At 44.8% G+C, this 22,847-nt stretch overlaps 1 protein-coding gene across 11 annotated transcripts in view; it reads left to right on the forward strand.

Moving 5' to 3' along the window:
* Positions 1–22,847, forward strand: part of Mast4 (microtubule associated serine/threonine kinase family member 4) — a 594,548-nt gene that overhangs the window by 552,232 nt on the left and 19,469 nt on the right. For 8 of the 11 annotated variants that reach the window (XM_042261716.2, XM_076552170.1, XM_076552171.1 and 5 more), the window contains 10 exons: positions 772–980; positions 2,709–2,847; positions 4,516–4,648; positions 5,439–5,604; positions 7,428–7,529; positions 14,074–14,196; positions 14,389–14,501; positions 16,639–16,766; positions 17,195–17,430; positions 21,177–21,377. In XM_042261716.2, the coding sequence (XP_042117650.1) occupies positions 772–980; positions 2,709–2,847; positions 4,516–4,648; positions 5,439–5,604; positions 7,428–7,529; positions 14,074–14,196; positions 14,389–14,501; positions 16,639–16,766; positions 17,195–17,430; positions 21,177–21,377 (1,550 nt within the window). The remainder of the gene's footprint in view (positions 1–771; positions 981–2,708; positions 2,848–4,515; positions 4,649–5,438; positions 5,605–7,427; positions 7,530–14,073; positions 14,197–14,388; positions 14,502–16,638; positions 16,767–17,194; positions 17,431–21,176; positions 21,378–22,847) is intronic. The other 3 variants (XM_076552176.1, XM_076552174.1, XM_042261729.2) reach the window with 1 other exon arrangement.

A 22,847-nucleotide genomic window follows, 5' to 3' on the forward strand; every position in this document is an offset into this window, starting at 1 on the left:
GCCTCAGTGTCCTTCTAGAGAGTGTCTGGGCAAGGCTATAGCAGAGACTGAGTTTGGCCAGGGGGTTGGGGGACCAGACGTACAGCTCCATGGCTGTCCCTCACCTGTTATGTTGGGACATGTACTTGCTGCTAGAGTCCATAGAGGATGTGCATGTGGAGGCCGGAGTGAGGAAATAATGTACCCTTTGTTGCTGAACAATCTCATACATCCTCACACACACTTCTCCATTTATCTGGAGATTCCATGGGAAGTAATTACTCTCAATTGGAAACTAGAGACTCTGAGAAGCTGTGGTCCTCTTCTCGGATCCCAAGGGTATCATTTAGAAAATTATTGCTTTAGTCAGTCTGGAAAACGTGCCTAACATATGTCTAACGCTAGGAAGGATGTCGCTCGTGACCTGTATGCAATTTTGTTAATTCTTCCCAGTTCTGTTTTATATATCAGATTTTGTTTTGTTTGTGGAAGAACGGAAAGCATCATCTAGCTCTTGGGAAATAGCTCACTCTTGGGACTCTCTGCCCCCTTTTTGGGGCACCAAAGGCAAATGTGATGCTTTATGCATGATCTTTACTAAAAAGGTTTTTTAGAAAGTCAATTTAGCCAAAGGACTTTGGCCTGGAATGGGATGTTTCTAAGTCACCAGCACAGCTGTGAGAACTTAGCTTGAGCTGTTATGAACCCCCAAAGCATGGGGCTTACGTGGTTTGTATATGTTTGTATATCCGCTGAGCATCCTTACCTTCTGTCTTCTGTCCTCCATTTCAGGGCGGTTTACTTTGTTCGGCATAAAGAATCCCGGCAGAGGTTTGCCATGAAGAAAATCAATAAACAGAACCTCATCCTTCGGAACCAGATCCAGCAGGCCTTCGTGGAACGTGACATCCTCACTTTCGCAGAAAACCCCTTTGTGGTCAGCATGTATTGCTCCTTTGAAACAAGGCGTCACCTATGCATGGTCATGGAGTATGTGGAAGGTAAATGGGTCTTGCCTGCGCGTGCGCGCGCGCACGCGCGCGCACGCACACACACACACACACACACACACACACACACACACACACACACACACACACAGAGCACAGTTCCTACACCCAGACATTCTTTTAGCTAAAGCTGCATTTGTGCCACAGAACAACTATAGCCACCTAGGAACCAAAGCCAGCAATGAGATGCCTGAATTCCCAGTCATTATCTTCTGATAATTGCTTATAAAATGCCTGCTACTATAACAAAGGGGAAATTAGTGTTGTTTGGGAAAAGGTTGTTTTCTTTTTTAATAGCTTTTAATCCTAACTGCCTCCCTTCAACTGGTCATTAAAGTTGGAATATAGGTGATAAGATTTTTTTTCCTGCTTCCTTTTATCACATATCATAAAACGGGTTCATTGTAATTAGTCTTCTTAAAAAGTGAATTTAAAATGTATCCTTTTTAGCTTATGGTAGGAAATTAAAAATCCAGCCAGTCTTCTCAATATTCATCCTATCCTCCTTTTTTCTTTTTAAACAGATAGTCTTCTTTATGGCCAAGCAGGTCTCAAACTTGATAATTTTTCTGTCTCAGTCTCTTGAATGCTTGGGTTATTAGCATGTCCGACCTACCATGCCCAGCCTCCTCCTCAACAGTTTGTGGTATGCATTTTAAATGTTCAAAGAAATCTTATTTCTTTCTCCATTAAATTTCTGAGACTTTCCATCCAGCATCATCACTGTTGACATAAAGTTAGTAAAATAAATAGGTCAGCAGACGCGCAAACCTTCTTCTCTGAGTGTGGTTTAGGCTCTTTTCTTTATTTGGAGAGAATGTCCTCACTGTAAATCTCCAAGAAACAGTAGAGATTTTTACTTAAACCCTTTCTGCTTTGCAGATAAGTAGATTGGCAGCCAAGAAAGGGAGCCTTAGTGGGTCCTGAGGGGTAGATAGAGCCCCAAACAATTTGCCTGAGCTCTGTCCATTGTTCTTTCCACCACACCTGTAGTTTGTTTCTGAACTATTGTGTGGTTATTCTTATAGTGACTCTTTATCACACTGGTATGTGTGAGGCTATGTCCTCGTTCCTTTACATAGAATGAACCTCAAATAATCCTATAAAGCAGTGGTTCTCAACCTTCCTCATGCTGTGACCCTTTAATACGGTGCTTCAGGTTGTGGTGACCCCCTCAACCATAAAATTACCTTATTGCCACTTCACAACTATAATTTTTCTACTGTTATGAATCATAATGTAAGTATCTGATATGCAGGATATCTGATATGCAACCTCTGTGAAGGGATGGTTTGACCCTCAAAGGGATTGCGACCCACAGGCTGAAAACCTCTGCTATCAAGGATGACATGTCTCACCTGATAATGCATCGAAGTAACCAAGGCCACCAAACTGATTCACCTAAGAGCCCTCGGCTGCTCAGAAACAGTAGGGCTCCACCTCTGTAATCTAATTCTAGCATCTGTGTTCTATACTGCTCCATTATAAATTAGTGCTATCATCCTGAATTATGCTTAGAGGTTCCTCAGAACACAGTTCACTTCAGAGTCAAGCTGCTTTCTTCCCTCCACAACTTAATTAGGAACATGACGACTTAACAGGGCCTCCTCCACTTACGAATGCGACTCTTCTGCTCTGGAGTTCTGTGATCCGCACTGCTGGTGTTCACTAAGCCTGCTCGACACCGTTCTGACCAAGTTTGTTTCCTGTGTCTTACAGGGGGAGACTGTGCGACCTTAATGAAAAACATGGGTCCTCTCCCAGTCGATATGGCCAGGATGTACTTCGCTGAGACGGTCTTGGCCTTGGAGTATCTGCATAATTATGGAATTGTACACAGGGATTTGAAGCCAGACAAGTATGTGCACATTGATGAAACCAATGCCCTCTTTTCCATAACACTGAACATTTTCCTCTGTCTGAAATGTTTTTAAGGCTATTTGCACAGTTCCAAAATTCTCCTTAATATAAAAAAATGAGTTATTTTAATAGTAACTTAATGGTAATTTTTATACATTTTTTGAAAGACTACAATGCTTACAATGAGAACTTATGAGAAACAGAGAAAAGTGACTCTAAATAAAGCTAGAGTTAATTTCCTTTTTATCATGTGAACCTTTGAACAGTGACATGGAATGGTGCTGTTTTCTGAAGCATTTGCTATTGGGCATCGTACTGAGATGAACTTTACCTTTCCCGTGGTCATATCCATGATGCGGTATTCTATTTCACTCATACTTTGTTAGTGTGGAGTTTATTGTAGCCTCAGATTTGAGATGCAGCTAGAATTTTTCCCAAGCTATTCATCTTGATATCTTGTGTGGGATGTTCCATGCTTTCTTCACTAGGGAGAGATGCTGCTCAGTGTGTTGAAAGGTGACAGTCTAAGTCCCTGCACATCAGAAAGCTTGGAAAACCCAGGGAAACGGAAGAACAATTTCATATACAACTCTTAGAATCTTGGCATAACTACTGCTCGTAGCCTTTTTGTTTGTTTGTTTGTTTGTTTGTTTGTTTGAGATACGACCTCTGTACATATCCATGGCTGTCCTGGAACTCGCTATGTGCGCCAGGCTGTCCCCAAACTCACAGAGATCCACCTGCCTCTGCTCCCCGAGTGCTGGGATTAAAGGCGTGCGCCACCACTACCTGGCCCTCCTGCTAGGAGCTCTTTAAAACTCCTCTATCACTTTAACATTTTAATTGATAGAATGGTATTTTTTTTACTTACAATGAAATATTTTAATATATTGAAATGTAAATTCTTTGCATGAGATAATAAATCCAAGCTCATGCTTAGTAAGTTCAAATCAAAGCTGGAAGTTGAAATATGAAAAACTGTTTCTCTGTCCAGATTCTTTTTATCTGTGTCTCATTTTATTCATGAATGGATTACTTGCCTGAATTCCTAGTATATGTTATAGGACTGTTGGATTATTTCTTCTCTGTTTTCTTATTCTGAAAATGGAAAGGTGGCTCGGTGGTTAAGAGAACTGCTTTTACAGAGGACCTGAGTTTGGTTCCCAGCATCCTCATTAGATGACTCACCCTCACCTTTATCTCTAGCTTTACAGGCTCTTGTGCCCTCTTTTGGACTCCACAGGCACCCTTATTCACATACCACCCCCCATACACACACGTATACACATAACTTTAAGAATAAAATACATCTGAGATCAGTCACAGTCAGGGTGGTTATGGCCATAGACTGAAATAAGTATGACTATGGAAAGGAATCAGTGCCCCATGCCTAAGTTTTTAGAGTCTCTAAGTGTTGCAGAAATGATAATATTGTACATCATTGCTCCAAACAAAGACAGTGGAGCCTTAGCTCTGACCCTGAGTTCCGAATCATACTCCGCTCCCAAAGGCTAGTACTCTATGGCTTTGCACGACTCCCTGTCTTACCAGGCTTCATTCTGCAGTGTGGTTGATGTATTACCAACTGAAGGGGGGAGGAGGGAGACCTGAAACAGCAGCATTTGCTTTCAAGTGATTGTTGTGCTCTTTGTCCTTCTGTCCTTAGCCTGTTGGTCACCTCCATGGGGCACATAAAGCTGACCGACTTTGGGTTATCTAAGGTGGGACTGATGAGCATGACTACCAATCTCTATGAAGGTCATATTGAGAAGGATGCCCGAGAGTTCCTAGATAAACAGGTACGCTTGGAGGCTGCTCTCTCTCCGTGGAGAGATAGAAAGCTCACTGCAGCCAGTGAATTCCGAATCCACCTGCGCAGGCCAGCTCCACATTAGTGCTGGTGTTTGGATGTCTGTATCAGCCTTGCGTTTAATAAAGTGCAAACTGCTCCCATTTGTCTCCCAGGGCCTCTCCGAACTGTCCGCTTCCCTCACATTCCTCCCCTAGCATTAAGGTCTATTAGCAAGATGAACGGTCTAATTGCACACGCGTGAGAGGGTGAGAGAGACAAATGGAAAACTGTTTTTGTAAGGAGTTCAGGAGTCTCAATAGAGTACTCGTGAAACTCACGATGCATTGCACAATCTCAGCTGCTCAAATCCGAGCTATGGCCCATTTCCTTTTAAGCATGCCTCATTACCATGTTCCCACAATCTGTTCATTGTGAAGTTACTTAAGGTAAACCCATCTCAACTGGCATGCCTTCCTGATAGAGCCACGGTGAGAATCAGTTTGATTATATAAATAATTGAACTACCTTTAATAGTGACAGATTAAACATGTACTATTATTTCTCAAAAAACTCTAGTTTTTAGTATTGCATAAAGCTACACACAGGTTAGGTTTGCAATTTGAAACTAAGCATCATAAATGTAAGTTCTTTGTTATTCGAATGTCTTGAGGTCTCTGTCCATGTCTTTCCTGGTAGGTGAACAAATGTAGTTGAGGCAGAATAATGGTTTAGTCATTTTGTTCATTTTAATTCATGTCTAATACTCCAGCTATTCTAATATTGCAATTTCATTTTAGGTCTGTGGTACACCTGAATACATTGCCCCTGAGGTGATTCTGAGACAGGGCTATGGGAAGCCCGTGGATTGGTGGGCCATGGGCATTATCCTCTATGAATTTCTGGTTGGGTGTGTGCCTTTCTTTGGGGACACCCCAGAAGAGCTATTTGGACAAGTCATCAGTGGTAAATATCATCCAGAGTTATCTTTAAGCCACTATTGGGAAACAGCTACTCAATGTAAATCTGTTGTGTGTCACTAAAATGTTAACCTTTATCAAACATTTGAGCCAACAAATTAAAAGAACTCACTTATCGTAACACGCAACTGACTCTCGAGCGTTCTCAAGAGAGTGATATGTGCTAAAATGGATCTGAGGAAGTTTTGTTAACATGGAATTTAGAAATGGGCTCGTGGTGTGTCCAACTTTCAATTGTCTACCTTTTCCAAAAGAAATTGGTATGGGATTTATAAATGCTTCATTGTTAGCTGGTCCTGCATTTTCATAATAGGAAAGTTGCACCAGGGAAGAAAAGGTTAATGTGGGTAACATTTACATAAATGGGGAACATGGCTAATGGCACAATGAAGAAATTAACAAAAATGTAATAAACCCTACAACAAATGTCTACCAAATAATAAATAATGAGAATGGGAAGGCAGCAAATTGAATCCGCAGATTGCTAATGCTTTCATTGGTAGTTGTGGTGTGTAATGTTATTTCTATAGCAGCTGTTCATCTTTCATTTAAAATTCAATAACCTTTAGATCTCAACCTGCAAGCTGACCCTAACTATTGTCATGCAGCATGTGGCATACCTAAATGATAATTAAATAGGGGCCACTGCTCCCCTCCCTGCTGATGTTATAAATTCCCCCAAAGCACAGATGACAGAAAAGGCTTCTCTACCTGAAAGGTTGTCAGGCCTCTCCGAAATCCCCATCGGCCACCTCTGGTCCATCCTGGACTGCACTTCTGCCAGCCAGCAATGGAAATAGGGGAAAATTTATGTCGCTCATGAAGAGCCACTAATCGTACTGTTATTTTTCTGACGTTGGCTCTGCAAGCCAGGCATATTTGTAAACTTTAACAAAGTAGGGTTGTGGAATTGCCTGCAGTGTCAGAGCCCTTTCTACAATATCTGAGCTGTTTATGGATTTATAACTAGGCTGTTTTCTGACAGACCAAGGCCCTGAATGGCAAGGGGAATCAACTCTTTAATTAACACAAGCAGCAAGGGCTGGCTTTGTTCGTGATGCCTCACGGCTCTGATGCATATTCATGTTGTATTTTCCAAATCAGATTTCAACTGCAGCAGAGGAAGCTAGAGGCAGGCACACACGAAAATAACTCATGTTTTTATTGCATTTCCATACGCACGAGCACGCATACCTATCTCCAGGCAAACTCTTTTAGAGCAAGAACATTGTCTAATATCTTGGACAGATTTTAAATACTCCCATTACTACAATTTCCTTGGGTTTTTCTCTGCCTCAGCCTTAACATTTTGGACTTTACCTTTATCTCTAGAAATAATTACTTTTTATAAAATAGCCTTTTACTCCTTGGAGCTAAAGAACTGGGTGGCCAGGACCAAATTCTCTGTTTAGGCTAGTGAAAAAACTCTTACACTTGGATGGTCCCCAGTGGGTAGGCCCTTGACATGCAGCTGTTCAGTTTCTGTCTTGTTAAATCCTCCTAATGGGCAGGAGGAGTGACTTGTTAGGAGACATTTCTACCATTGGAAAAAGTGAATAATAGGTTCTATTTTGCTGAAATAGTCTAATCTTAAGCCTGAAGAAAACGGTGCTGTTTGTGCCTTGTAAAATAATACCGTCCAAACTTGGCCATGTAGAAGTCAACTGAAGATCTTAAAATGTAGGTTAGGTTTCCAGGATGGAGCCCAGGATTCTGCATTTCTAACAGTCCTCCTGGGGATGTCTGGGCTATGGGGAACTAGACTGCCCTTTGAGTAATAAAGCTATAGACAACTTTTCTTTCTTTCAGATGAAATCAACTGGCCTGAAAAGGATGAGGCCCCTCCTCCAGATGCCCAGGATCTGATTACCTTGCTTCTCAGGCAGAATCCACTGGAGAGGCTGGGAACAGGTTAGAGAGCGTGTGTGTTGCTTTTGCCAATATACAAGAAATAATGTTCTCTGGAGCAGTCTGAGGCTTTTGCTAATGTTTTCTGTGTGGGCAACATCTGTTAGTTGATGTAGGACATAGCTACAACACATTAGAGCAATATTCTTTGGGGTGTGTGTGTGTATGTGTGTGTGTGTGTGAGAGAGAGAGAGAGAGAGAGAGAGAGAGAGAGAGAGAGAGAGAGAGAGAGAGAGAGAGAGAGAGAGATTTACAATAATATATACACTAGAATGGGTAGGTCGTGTTCGTTTTTTGTGTTTTGCAAAGCTGAAGCTCTTAATTTGTTTCAGTAAATGCATCACCAGGGCATGTGCCAATCTTCTCCTGAAAAACGTGCAACATAAATAATTGGAAACAGGAAATCAGATATGTAGTGCTCTTTTGGGTTATGTTTATAGCCTATATCCCATGAGGATTTGACCCAGCAGGCTTCTTTATTATAGGTCTTCAGTTCTCCACCTGATGACTAGAAGTGAGGGCCTGGGGCTTAGCCATGCTGTCCCTATGGTGGTGCTCAGTACCATGACCCAAGGGAGGGGATTGAGTAAACCATTGCCTTGGAAGACAGGCAAGGTGGTCCGTTTGTTTCTTGCCGATATGGTCCCCCTAGCTTTACAGCCAGAAGTTACATGCTTCCTCCCCTCCCCCCTCCCCCCTCGATATTCTGGATAGACACACTTAGATCACGGGATAGCATCAGGTCTGCCTAGGTGAATTTGTCTTAGACAAAAATGTTAAATATAAATGCATATACTCTAGACAGTGACTAGTGGCTTTATCAGTGAAAATTGTTGGTTTGATGGGGTCATTTATTCCGGAGTTTCATTCTATTCCATTATAATAGAAATATCAGTAAAGACTGAAGCAATCATTTCCTCCCCCATTTTCCCCATGACAGTCATTTGTGATGATTCCAAATATGTCCCGTATTCTCCACTTGAGCCACGGATTCCTCTGCATCTGTTCTTGTTTATGTGTGGACTACTGAAGGCCAGGCCCAGTGGCACAAGCCTGTAATCACGGCATTTAGGATGTAGTGGCAAAAGGATCAGGAGATCAAGATCATCCTTGGCTACATGGTGCATTCAGGGCCAGCCTGGGCTACATGAGACCCTGTTTCATTAAAAAAAAAAAAAGTACTCATTACATTACACTAGAGCTTTAATGATAATACATTAAATCAGGGGCCAGAAAACTATGGCCTGTAGGCCAAATCTGTCCAGTTCCCTGTTTTTTTATAAATAATTTTTTTTAAAGCAGAAACACAGCAATGTCTTCTTATGAGACATATCATCTGTGATTGCTTTCATGCTACAACACCAGAGCTGGGTAGTCATGACAAACTATATAGCCCATGTAGACTAAATATGGACTGTTCTGCCTGTTCCACAGAAATTTTACAGACCCCTTGTTAGAGAACTCAGGAAGACTTAAATCTGGACTGACCTTGGAAATAACTATTGAGCTGAGCTGCCTACTGGAGTCCCATGTCCCTTACTGCCCCTTTCAGGGAATGAGTGTGCTTTACCCTGGAAAAAGGCCTTGAAGATCTAGGTTGAGGGCACACACTGGGGCAAGATGGCTAGAATCCAAATCCTGGCTGTGTGGCCAAGAGCGGGTTTTCTTCACTCATGCTCCCTCAAGGCATCATTGTGAGGGATGAGGGTGTCACCTGGAAGTAATTCTTAGAGCCAGATGTGACGCTTCTGGTACTACATTCAGTCTTCCGCTTGTGGAGCCCCATACCTTCCTTTTGGGTAGGGGCCATGGCGTGGTGGTGGTGTGACTACCTTGGAACCCACTTTACTCCTTGATAGGAGTTTGTTTCTTCCCATCCTGTCTGCCTTTCCACTTGTCCGAACTGTCAAACAAACTCATTATTTCCCTCCTCCTGTGACCTGCCCTCGGATAGATCTGTGTTATGGTTCAAGAAATAAGAGTAGCTGTCAAAGAAATGGTGTCACGACTGCGTAGGGGCAGATTCTTCAGGGGAGGTTTTGACTCGGTGTTGCCAACTGTGAGAACCAGCTGCTTTTCGAGGTTGCCCTGTGATAGCACAGATACCTATTTGGATTCCCCATTCAACTGACCCAGAAGAAGGGCTTCTATGAATTGACTGAAAAATGCATTTGAATGGGTACACCCCTCCAAAGGAGGCTCAACAGTCCCCTCCCCTGCAGTCCCCAAGGGCCAGTTTGGAGGTTTTCCACTTGATAGTCTGCCCTCTGCCTTCTCTAAGAATACTAGGATCTTTGATTAGACTTAACCTAACCAGACAGGCCAGAGACTGCGGCCAGCAGGTCCCTGCGTATATATCATATGCTGCAGGTTATCTCTCTGCACATTTTCTCATTGACTGCTACTGTCAGTCTCTGACAGTTTGAAGAGCAAATTCCCTAGGAGAAACCCAAAAGAGACATTTAAAGGTCCTACTCAAGCTCTCAGAACAGCTGAGAAGTGATTGCCAAACCGCCAGGGCTGATGTGATGGGTCCCAGTAGGGCCTTGAGAAGGATGTTGCGGATCCTGCAGGCCTGCCATGCTGCTTCCAATGACAGCATCTTGTGTACGACGAATATTTAGCAGGCAAAATAATGCACCGTGAAAATGTGTGGATGCACATTTGCCTGAGACACTGGAGAGGCCGAGGGGGAAAAAAAAAAAGGCTGTAAAGAGCATAATGAATGTTTAAGAAGCTTCCAGGAAAGAAGAGGAACTCGAGGGAGTGCTGGAGTGCCAAGCTAGAAATTGTAGTGTAGGATCTTGTGCTGTGCTGGAACTATACAGACTCTTGAACTTGGAGAGAGTTGAGTGGCAGCCTGGCTTGCTGGCTGACCTTAGAGCCGTTCAGATAGGACTGCCAACTGTAGATCAGCTGGGAGCTCTTAGGGCTGTCTCTTTCTTGTCATCAGCCTCAGTTTCCCAGTTCCCTAGGGTATGAGAATGGGCATATTGAACATCTCAGGATTATCGCGGGGACTATATACAGTGATGTCCATGTCGGGGTCTTGTACATGGAACTAGCTGGTTACCAGGAGATCAAGACAGCCTCTTTCCCTCCATCTCCCTCCTTCCAGCATGCATGAGCAATCTGCACGTAGTTCACAATGCCGGCCCCTATGCCTTTGCCAGCAGTTAAGCCCAGAGATCATCTCCCCATGTTTATTCTCCCTTCATCTTTTCTTCTTCATCCTTCCACGAGTACACGAAAAACAGGGCCTGCTCATAACTTGCCTCTTGCTGGTTAAGGCAGAAAGGTCAGTGTGAAGAAATTGGGAGCTACATCCTCTGTGGTTGTGACCCATTGGGGAAGACCCCCTTGTCATTGTCCAGAGGAAGGAAGCAGAGTTCTCCTCAGCTTGAGTTCCATAGAGAAGTAGATGGTGGCAGTATCATGTGAGTCAATGACCTTAGAAGAATTGCTTCTCCGGGTATAAATGCCCAGAATTTCAGAGCAGTGTTATGGACAGGGCTTCGTGAGCAGCAGCAGCTGCTTTGATGGTTATGGTCATGGAGCCATGGCTGGGCTGAGAATCCCGGGATGCCTGTCATGGACCACTCATCGGGACTTGGCACTGGATCTCAGTATCAGCACCATGGAGAGGCAGTGGGATGGGGAAATGTGCAATCCCTCTTGGCCTTTGTGCTTTGCTCCTCCAAATAAAGAAACGCTAGAAGAAAAATGACCCCGATAGGAGTTTAAGAGGGCATTCATTGGGAGCTGAAAGGGAAGCAGGGCTCAGTGGGCTGGACTGGGATATGGGGGTGCCATAGAACAGGCTTGCCAACTGGCTCAGCTACCCAGCCTGGGCAACAGTGGATGCATTTCACACTAGCAGGAGAAAGAATGAAGTGGGGAGCAACTAAAACATGGGGTCCCTGTGTAGAGGTGACACTGTGGCCCCGCGTCTGGGCCTGCGTAGTTTTAGGCAGACCTAGGTGCAGCCTTCTTATTCTTCTTGTCTGGAGGAACTAGCCCAGGCTAGCTCTGTTGCTTTTCTTTGGTTTCCCCATCTAAAACTGGGGTCGATAATGCCGACCCTCTCCAGGGGTATTTTCCGTGATTTGAGTAGACGAAACACAGTAACTATGGCATTGACAACAGTACGGTCAGGACAGGATGTCACCTCAGGGGTCCCCACAGAAGCTCAGTGCCTAGATGGACGTGGAACCCTCGCTTGCACTGCAGCCAAGAATTTCAGGGTAAGATAGCATGAAGCAAAGTTGGGGTTCACTAAGGAACGAACAGTGCCCACTCAAAGGCAGAACCAGGGTGCAGGCATTAAGAAAAAGGGATACAAGTGTTCTAACAATAGCTATGTGATTTTGTGGCTCAGCAAGTAACAGGCTCAAAGGCTATAATTTATAAGCAGATTCAAAAGATTAAGTAAAGTTCTAAAACTACGAGCTGGTTTGCTTATTTTTTTTTCTATACGAATTACCTTTTATGAATAAAATTACAGGGTGGCTTATTAGAGGCATTATTTGGGTTTAGGGATGAGAAAGGAGTACAATAAGGTTCAAATCATAGGGTGCAAGTATTTAAGACATGCATTTGGGCCTTAAGCATGATTTGTTAGCTGCTATAACACTTTATTATTATTTTTTTCTTTTTTGAGCTATATATGGCAAAGGAAGTATTTCTCTTTGCAGGGAGTCTTTAACAGAAATTTGGATTTTGTCAGTCAAATAGAAATTTTTTACCCTCAGCCAGTAAGAAACATAAAGCAGATACTTGGGGTTGAGGGGATTCTCTTCCTTTCTCACACCTGCTTCGTTTTCCCTGTCTTTCTATCTACCTCAATACTCAGCACAAAAATGACCTGCAGATTATAGCAGGGAAGCCCCTGGTGCTGTGGTTTCTCAGTTTGGAATTGATCTGGAAGCTGAGAAAAGTACTTGCAGAGAATCTTGGAAGTGTCTCATCCATGTGCTTCGTAAAAAACAGTTGCTTGGCCCCTCTTGGCACGATTTATCTTTTTTCCTTCCCCGCCATTCCAGTGCCTTCAGAACTCCTGAAATGTGCACAGAGCAGTGTCTCTGGACCACAAATAGCATCCCTGCCCCAGCCGATGTCTTGCCTTTTCCATTCTGACCCTTTTGTACCCACAGATGAGATGAGAGGCATGGGTGACAATCACTGAGAGAAGTGTCTACATCCTCCCCTAAAAGAAAGCTGGACAGAGGCAGATCGGACAGACTCTGTGCTGGTCTTTTTGTTTGTCTGTTTGTTTTTGTTTTTTTTTGAGACAGGGTTTCTCTGTGTAGCTTTGCGCCTTTCCTGGAACTCACTCTTTAGACCAGGCTGGCCTTGAACTCACAGAGATCCACCTGGCTCTGGCTCTGGCTCTGCCTCCCAAGTGCTGGGATTAAAGGCGTGCACCACCACCGCCCAGCTGGTCTTTTGCTAGCTTTCTTCATGGTGCTTTTTCAGGCTCCTGTCTTTGTCCTCTCCCATCTATAGTATGTGTGCTGGGGTAGTGCAGGGTCCTGCCCTTACCATGTGACCCTCTTCTTCTTCTTTTTTTTTTTTTTTTTTTTTTTCAGTATTCAGGGTCTTTATTTAACTGTAACAGCAGCGGTTGGTGGGAATTTTTCCCCAGTTCCAAACACCTGCTAGCTTGGAAGGACAGAAGAAAACAAACTGGCCATGGACTCCCACAGGACTGTCTTAGGGTTGCATGGAACCTCCCACTAACCATTGTTGACAGTGAATGAAGGGAGGGGAGGGAGGGGAGAACACACCAGGGGGACAAAGTGAAGGACCAAGGAAAGACCTTCTTCTCTTTTAATGGGATGCTGTAAATACATTTTTGATGGGCCTTGCCCTTCAAAGCCACTGTCTAAAATCATCCAATAAATAAAAACCTCTCAACAAATTGTGCTGCGACCATTATCTGGAAACCAGAAGGCTCAACTTTAGCCATTGTGACTGGTTTCTGTTAGCTAAATTATAAATCTGTCAGTTCCTTACTCAAAGATCCAAACCACAGAATCTAATTCCTACCTATGTTAATGAGCAATCCGATAAAACTGAAAAGTAACCATTATATAATATTTAGGAAAAATTCATCACTGTTAACCTTCTCTCCAGGAAAAAAAAAATCTTGCTGTAAGCACATTTTTGCACCTTGTTAGAATTTTCTGGGTTTGTAATGAGCCATTCTGCTTTGGGCCAACATGCATCCATGTCCCCAGGTTCAGTATAATGTGATTTTAAGTGGCCATGTCATTAACCTTTGAAAAATGGAAGAAGCTGTAGAAAAACTAACAGAGAAATGCTGTGCTACAGCAATTGCTCTTAGCAAAATCAGATTTCCTGCTGATAAATTACAGGAATTTTTCCCCCCAAGTTTTGGTTGTAGAAGTGGGTGGGAAGTATGGATTCCATGGCTTCTTCGTTTCTCTGCTAATAAATGCTTTAAGTGCTTTGTAAGACTCGGGGCTTCCTTTGGCTCCGAGGACGGCTCGGCCGCTCACGTCTGCCTTGCTTTGCTCCCTCCCAGGTGGTGCCTATGAAGTGAAGCAGCATCGGTTCTTCCGTTCCTTGGATTGGAACAGTTTGCTGAGACAGAAGGCGGAATTTATTCCCCAACTGGAATCGGAGGATGACACAAGTTATTTTGATAGTATGTGCATCATCTGACATCCTTTGGCCTTTACTCACTTTAAAAACATTCCATCTCCAACTTCGAGCTTGCCGATCTCATACCCACAGATTCTAGGAAGCACAGTGCTTTCCTCTAGGTATACATAGTGAAGTTGTCCCTGTTAAAAACTGAAACTCTCTGAGTAACCCAGACTGTTACATTCCTCTGCAGCTCGGTCAGAGAAGTATCATCACATGGAAACGGAGGAGGAAGAGGACACCAACGATGAGGACTTCACTGTGGAGATACGGCAGTTTTCCTCCTGTTCACACAGGTTTTCAAAAGTAAGTGAGGCGGGGCATCAGCAGGCAGAATCTGGAAAGGTCTCCAGTAGCTGGTGTCCAGCCCCACTGGACTGGACCAAGAAAACATCTACCCTCTGTGGGGTGTGAGGTCTCCAGCACATAAAACTCCTGGTCCGTTTGGGCAAATGGCCTCATTTTCTTGAGGACCAGGAGTTTCTACCCTGTAGACATATCCGCTTGTCTCTGGAAATTAAGGCCTGACTTTGGGAGTTTGTTGTTACTGTTTGCTTTGTTTTGAGGCAAAGACTCGAAAAGACTGCCATCTTTTCATGATGGTTGTCACCTGATGGACGTGCTGACCGTGACAGGTGTCACCGGATGGACTTGCTTGCCTGCCCTAAGAGCTAGGCTGTGGAGGCCTCACACCACTTCCCCTGTCATCTAAGAAAGAGCAGAGGCTTCGTTCGTGGGGTGGGGAGATCTCCCGCAGTGTGACACCGAGCGTGACACAGGGGTAAAGCTCAGCTCTAGGCATGAGCCAGGGCACCTGGAGACAGTTGACTGTGGGATGAGAAAGTATTGGGGGGGGGGCGTAATTAATAAAGATTGTCAGTTACTTTGAAAAGGTGGTAGGAAGCCACTCTAGAATTTTAGAAATGGCAGAAGATAATATAATTGATTCTTAAGAAAATGCCTTTCTATAAATTCAGGTAAGATGTAAAAACAAACAAAACGGGTGTTTTCGGGTAGGGTGGGAGCCCAGGGAAGATGGAAATAAACCCAGAGGGCACCCTTCCTTTCTTCTGCTGTTTTCACTTGCTACACATTTGTGGTTGCCATGGCATTTCCCATGATTGTTATTTAGGAAGTCTATAGCAATTTGTGATTTGTAAAGTGCTCTGTACATTTTCCTAAGTGATTACCCAGAATGCATCTGCAAGTCAGCCGTTTACAGGAACAACATAGGGGTAGGGATTTCCCTGGGGACCTGTGGCGAGTGTGTCCTGAAGCAAGTGTAACTACCATTCGATGGGTACTTACAGTGTAACCCACCGTCCAGCCTCTCAGTCTGCTCACCTCAACAGTTTGCTTCTTTACTTTGGAAGGTATTTTACTTTCCCCAGCTCCTGTTCTTTAACCTGATGCTTTTCTAACTCTACAGATCGTGGTAAGCCCAAGGCCCATTTCCATGAGAACAGTGGGTAGCTGTAGGGTAACAGTTGGGTGCGCTTGTCATACTGGGCTCTCCATACTCCCAGTTTCCTCCTGTGTTTCCCGTGAGAGAGTGGAGATTCAGAAATGGACTAAAAGAGACCAGTCTGCCTGAGCTCCGGCCTCCCGCACCAGCAGCTGCCTGACTGACTCACAGGCCAAGCCGCACGCCTGGTGGTGCCCCCTTTCTCCTTCCACAGAACCCCACCACTCCAAGTACTGACAAGGCTGTCACTCACTCTTCTACTCACACTCAATTTCAATTTGTTTTTCTCCTTTCTGCTCGGGACTGGTGGCCATCAGATACTTTTTGTCTTTGTTGTTTTCTCTTTCTGGTTACTTTTTGAACATGAAACCAGACTCTCCGATTTTTCTTTGCAGATACAGAGTCCATGAGGTATGGTGAAAATGGGGTTCTCTCTTGTGGCATGCGCACAGCGTTGCCAGGGTTCCCACATACATGTTTCCCCAGTTCACACTAATTGTATACTCAGGGTGGCGGTATTTTTTCCAAGACTTGGACTCTTTCTGACAGGCTCTTTTTAGATGTGATTTGTAAGCAATGTGCTATGGATATTGCTCTGTAGGCTGAAAATATGTTGCTCTGATTGGTTGATAAATAAAGCTGTTTGGCCAATGGTGAGGCAGAATAGGGTTAGGCAGGACATTCTAACTAGAGAGGGAGAAGGAAAAAGGCAGAACGGAGGAGATGCTGCCAGCCTCCGCCATGAGAAGCAAGATGTAAAGATAACTGGTAAGCCACGAGCCACGTGGCAAAGTATAGATTTATAGAAATGGGTTATTTTAAGATGTAAGATCTAGCTCACAAGAAGCCTGAGCCATTAGGCCATTCAGCTTTAATTAATAATATAAGCCTCTGTGTGTTTATTTGGGTCTGAGCAGCTGCGGGCCCCGGTGGGACTGGAGAAAACTCCAGCTACAGCAATGATCATTTGCCTCCCAGGTTTTCAGCAGTATAGACCGAATAACTCCGAATTCAGGAGAGGACAAAGAAGACACAGAGGACAAAACCAAAAGCACAACTCTGCCATCAACGGAGACGCTCAGCTGGAGCTCCGAATACTCAGAAGTGTACGTGAGATGCCTCCCCAGGGCCCTCATAAGCGGTGGCTACTAATGTAGTGCACCCCAGACCCGCCTCCAGAGTTCTCAGTACAGTAGACCACAGACTGCTGCTGAAAGCCTGTACTCCGCTTGTGTCCCCTGCTTGAGCTGACACCTGGTACCATACCGTCAGAACCATTGCCCTAGGCATACACTGCTTTACCAGGTTTTTTGAGACAGGGTTTCTCTGTGTAGTTTTGGTGCCTGTCCTGGATCTCACTCTATAGATCAGGCTGGCCTCGAATTCACAGAGATCCACCTGGCTCTGCCTCCCGAGTGCTGGGATTAAAGGCGTGCGCCACCACCGCTGCCTGGCTCACCAGGTTTCCTCAAGCCTTCGCCCTTAATGGTTTCCCTGGGGGCATATGTGTGACTTGTTCTTGTCTCTCATTAAGGCAACAGTTATCGACCTCCAACTCTTCAGACACCGAAAGCAACAGATGCAAGCTCAGTTCCGGACTGCTTCCCAAACTGGCTATCTCAACAGAGGGAGAACACGATGACGCTGCCCCGTGCTCTGGAGACCCCAGAGAGGAGCCAGAAAAGCCAGTCCTCCCCGCTGAGGAGTGTCCCCAGGAGGAGCCCGAGGTCACCACCCCGGCCAGCACCATCAGCAGTTCCACACTGTCCGGTAAGTGGTGGCCATGGCCGCTCTGCTCGGGGGCCATGCTGGGAAGTGGCCCTAAGCACGCTGAGTCCCAGGCCTTACCCAACCAGACCGTCAGGGTGAGCGTCTCTCTCCTCCTAGCTTTCTCCCGTGGCCCCCCTTCTTTAGGGACAAGCTCCTAAGAACTCGGGTCCGCTGTTTCAGCTCTGCCCAGCCATGCAGCAGGCGGACTTGGCTTCAGCTGGACCTTGGGGGCCACTTACACTGCCAGCTTCAGTGGGGTCCTCTGGTGGCAGGCCGGACCTGCCAAAGGAGCATGTTCATGGCTGCTGATGAAACAGCAGAGCGTGTAGCACAAATCCGACTTAGAGTGAGGTCCATTGTCACACACACACCCACCATCACAGTTCACTTTGAAAATGGCTCCAGTCACCTATAAGATGAAGTATGAAGCCAGCTTTGCCTCCAGCGCCGAGCTCCATGGGAGCGTCTTTGAGGGATTCAGATCCTGTTATTGGGTCGTGTTGTACCAGACACACCTTGTTCTACCAGTCCCTGGCCACGAACCTCACTGACTGTAGCAAAGTGCTTAGACTGTGGAGTTCACAGGCCACCTGAGAGGGGAGTGAGAAATCCCACTGTGTCTCCGCTGGTGTCGGATTGCATCTGAAACAGCACCTCTGTGTGTAGTTGATGCTTCTCAGTCTCGGGCAAATGGAGTCTGACATCCCTGAAGCTTCTCTGCTTGCTGGGGTGAAGACAAGTATCTGGGCTGCTCTCTGACAGCCCTTGTGTCCCTTTGTGTGGAATAAGCTTCCTGTCAACAGGAGCATTGTCTTCAGAAGCTTTTAAAGCCCTTCATATCTCATTACCGCTTCCTGGCTCTTAACCGAGGAGGTGTTTTCCTTAAAGGACCAGACTTCAACTTACTTCCCTCAAACATGCCACTTAGGTGCGTTTATGACATCATTTGATTTATTAAGGCTGTCTAATAGCACATCCTTCTGCAAAGTAGGGTGGGTTTATACTTAAAAAAAAAAAAAGCAAGAGATGGCTTTGACTTATAGTTGCTGTAATAAATGTTTTCATTACGCCATATTTAATATGCTATACTAATAAGCATAAATTATTCCAAGAGTTTCCATCAACATTTTTAAACTGAATGTTCATAGTGAAAGGTTTTTTTTTTAAATCATATTTCTAAAAATCTTTCAGGGAGATTTCAGTATCCCTAAAATGGTTGGGTCTGTGGATCATACATGCTTATAGTTGACCTGTGAAACTAATACTGAGTTTTCTTTTTCTCTTTTTACACATCAATTCTGTTTCCATGCTGGGTAATCCCATTTAGTCTTAACTATGAAGCCAAGATAATACCATTGTAAAAATAGTACAGGTACATCTTATTATTCTAAGGTTCCTGGCCATGCTTACCTTACTCTTCATATCAAATGTAGGGGCTCAGTATTTTATATTTCTGGTTATAGGGGTCTCTGTCTGGTTCTCTGTTGCCTTACCCTGAATATGAAGTGTACTCACCTCCATTGAAAAGTTCTTGTTTACCATATCTCAGTATCCTGAGCCTCCTCACGATCAGAAAGGTAGCAGGTGAAGGGGAGAGGAAGAGTAATGTCTAAGTACTTGATGGATTACTTTCATAATTAAAAATATCTGCTGAGGTCCTGCCATGCGTTTTGATTAATAGTGTCAACCCACCTTTCCTCACCCTGTCTCCCCCATACACACACTAAAAATAATCAAAGACCTTGGGGGCTGCACAGAAGAGGAAGACGAGCGTTGATTTGCTTACAGCCAAGGGTAATTAAGGAACCTGAGAAGCGTGGCTGCAGTAAAATTAAATTTGTGGAATTTTATATTGCTCCACCATCAAAAAGAAGGAACCCTTGACATTTAGAGAACATTAAGGTGACATTACCTGCCATTGGCAGAAAGAGGCACTTGCTTATGCACAGCGCTGTAAAGTGAGGTTGGGGAAGGAAGCGGGAGGGACGGGAGAAGGAGATAGTGTGCATCCATGCTGACATTTGGGAAAGCACACGTTGGTGTCTGTTTCGCTTTTCTCCTTGACTACATTGTTCTTGAACCCCGGAGAAGTCACAGTTGTGAAATGAGAGCCGCGATGCGCCCAACAAATTATTCATTGTGAGGAGAGGCAGCCCTTTGTTTGCGTTTTTACATGTCACTCCACCCACCTGAACCCACTCAGAAAGGAAGTGACTCATCCGAAGCGCAGCTTCAGTGTAGAGGGGAGACGTTTCTGGCTGGTGAAACAGTTTTCATCAGGTCCTCCAAGCAACAGACTTCTTTGAGGGAGCAGGCTAGTTGCACTAGTAGATGAGAAGATATTGCCAAAGAAGGGGAAGGCTGGTGATATCTGCCTTAAGATTCCCATATTCCGTTGGCCCTAGTGGGCGTTATTGTAGAAGTCCAGGAAACTTTCCTGTTTGCACAGCACCGTGGATGGCCATGAAGCGTGCCGTAGCCACATCTGCCAGTTTCACATGCTGGGCTTCCCCTTAGACCCAAAAGGTGTATGCCCCTCCACAAACTCGGCCAGACAAGAGCTGTGCAGTTGAGTGGGATGTGTGTCGTGTAGGCCAGCTCTTTTCCACACAGAGAATCCTGTGTGGCCAGCATTTTAAGATGAGCTGGCTAGTCATTCAGAAAATCCTTTGCAATGGTATCACATACCAGACATGCTTTATAGATCTATGACAGTAGCATTAATGAGTTTGTGCACAGGAATCCTAGAATATAGAATTTTATGTTGTATCTCAAAAGCATAGAATTTGAGATATTTATGAGATCTGGACAGGAAAAAAAAAGTATTATCAGTGATTTTTAAACCAGAAGATGTTTAGCTTGGTGAATAAAGAAAAGGAATACAGACAGACTGCTCAGTTTGTCTCTGTGGGACGAATCACATCTCTCTACCTGAGAATTACCTTACGCTCGGACTCTGTGATTATCCATCTCACCACACTCCTACATGTTTCTATTCTTAGGGAAAGTCCTAATGTTTTAACTTAGAAGTAACCCCACTGTACATTAGGGGTTAGTAAACTTACAGAGAAAGGTGTGTCTCAGAGGAGATGGAGGGGGATGTTCGGGGACCAGTACAAGTCACAGTCTAGATTGAAAGCTGGGAAGACGGAGTTTGCTACTAAGTGATATGGGGAATGGTATCTTGTATCATGTCCTTTGAAACTTACAAAGAGCTTGGAGTGAAAACAGGCATGGAAGGAACTGATTCTTTCTGTGACTTACAGACCCGGGCCCATGTTATCTTGGGAAGTTGAGAGGAAGGGACAAACAGACATAGCCTTCGGCGTGATTAAATGGTGTCCCTCTGTCCAGATGATTAGCAGCAGTCCTGATAATCACTAGTATCAGTCTGAGGGGGAGGTTGGTGGGTTTATGAGATGACCTCCATGAAGGCCCATGGGAGGACACTCTCCGAGGGTTCTGAAATGATAGATTGTAGGAAGTATTCTCCTAGTTAAATGCAGTCATTAAGAGCGTACCTAACCGTGTACAGGAGAATGAAGCCTCATAGATAGCGCCTCTATCCTCCAGAGCATCGTTCTCAAGCCCATTGCTTTTCACACTCAGCCTGGCACATTTGCCCAGGAGCCAGGGTGCAAGTACCCAGTGCTGGGCCGTCCTTTTCTCTCTCTGTTCCCATCTCCACCTCTCCTATCCTAACTTTCCCTGAATGTGTTTATTCCTTCTTCTTCTTCTTTGTACAGTTGGCAGTTTTTCAGAGCACTTGGATCAGATAAATGGGCGAAGCGAGTGTGTGGACAGTACAGATAACACCTCAAAGCCATCCAGTGAACCCACCTCTCACATGGCTCGGCAGCGATTAGAAAGCACAGAGAAAAAGAAAATGTCGGGCAAAGTCACAAAGTCCCTCTCTGCCAGTGCTCTGTCCCTCATGATCCCAGGAGGTAGAGAGACATCAACTCGCATGAGACTGTGTGATTTGTGCATGCGCTCCTCTCCCTCCTCCCCCCAGCCCGGAATGCTGATTGAAATGCAAGATTGCATGAGGCAATCATGGGTGGGACCGCAGGACAGTTCTCCAGGGCCTTCGCCTAACACGCCATGAATTTCCCCCTCCAGGACCTCGGGGCACCCAGAGAGCATGTGCATGTCTGTCTCAGTTTCCGTTCTGTTTCTGTGGATGAGACGAGAGCTGTTTCCTTCCCACGAAGGCAGATTTCATTTGTTTTTCTTAAAGCCCCTTTCCTCCCCCACCAGCTAAATAATGAATTTCCCTCCCTGGGATAGCTCTTCAGTAGACCACGTACTGTGTGTGTACGTTCCAGAGCTGTCTACAGCTCAGGTGTTGGAAAGCTAGGTGTGTTTTACATCATCTAATTAATGAGGAAACAGACACAGAATGGAAGCTTCACGTTTCTGGAGATGGCAGAGAATTTCTTCACAGGAAGCACTAAAATAAGATGTTTCCCCAATCTTGTGGACTGAGCTTTGCTTTGTCCAGCTAGTAGGCAAATTAACCTCTGCCCTGTTTTGGGAAACCAAACCGGACTTAACTGTGGTTTTGGTGGATTGTGGTGTTTTTCTATGACTCGGTTTTGCATCTACTGATGAGTAAGTCTGGCATAGATGAAATATACAGTGATGGTCATGCCATCTCTCTGTGAGAGAGATTGTAGACCTGGCACCTGAATCCTTTTAGAGGTGATATGTATTGGGAATAATACAAACTCGGTGTCCAAGAGATTACTTTTTTACATTTCATATTTGTACAAAAATGGATATAAACAAATGTTCTTAAAAGCATAGTGCAAATTCCTTTGCTAGGAAACATTCCATTGAGCCCACTAGGGCAAACGCCTATCTCTGTTGTCAGTCTGGCCATGCATATTTCAAATGTGGCCCCACTGTCCCTGTGCCACAAGGAAGGGCAGTTCACTGCAGTCTAGTCCATCTGGACAAGCAGGTGGCGTAGCCTGCACGTTGGAAAAAGAGGGAAGTAACACCATTTGTAGAGGAAAGGAAGACCACCATGTAGTAAAGAAGAGGGGTCCTGGCCTTCCCACAGTTTGAGTCTTGAGTGTCTGCTCTGTTCTCCACTCACCTATCATGAAGGTCCCCATCCACCAATGACCTCTTTTTATCTGGCCTTTGGATTAGACAGACAAGTATCAGTAAGGAGACTCTATGTGGCAAATGAAGTCAGCGTCAAAGGACAAACACTTGCAGTAATACACTTAGCTTTACTCTTGTTTGGACTTTAGAGCGATGTGTTTAGAGCACGTGACTGTGCACCTTACTGGGACCACATTAGGTCTTGCCATGTCCCTCTGAGTCTCCAGCAGCACCTTGTTGCCTTGTTCTAACCAAGTTCACATTTAACCTCAGCACGCTCTGTAGATGACTATGTCTTCTCA

Source organism: Peromyscus maniculatus, chromosome 15 (genome assembly GCF_049852395.1).
Source record: "Peromyscus maniculatus bairdii isolate BWxNUB_F1_BW_parent chromosome 15, HU_Pman_BW_mat_3.1, whole genome shotgun sequence".
Classification (NCBI taxonomy): Eukaryota; Metazoa; Chordata; class Mammalia; order Rodentia; family Cricetidae; genus Peromyscus; species Peromyscus maniculatus.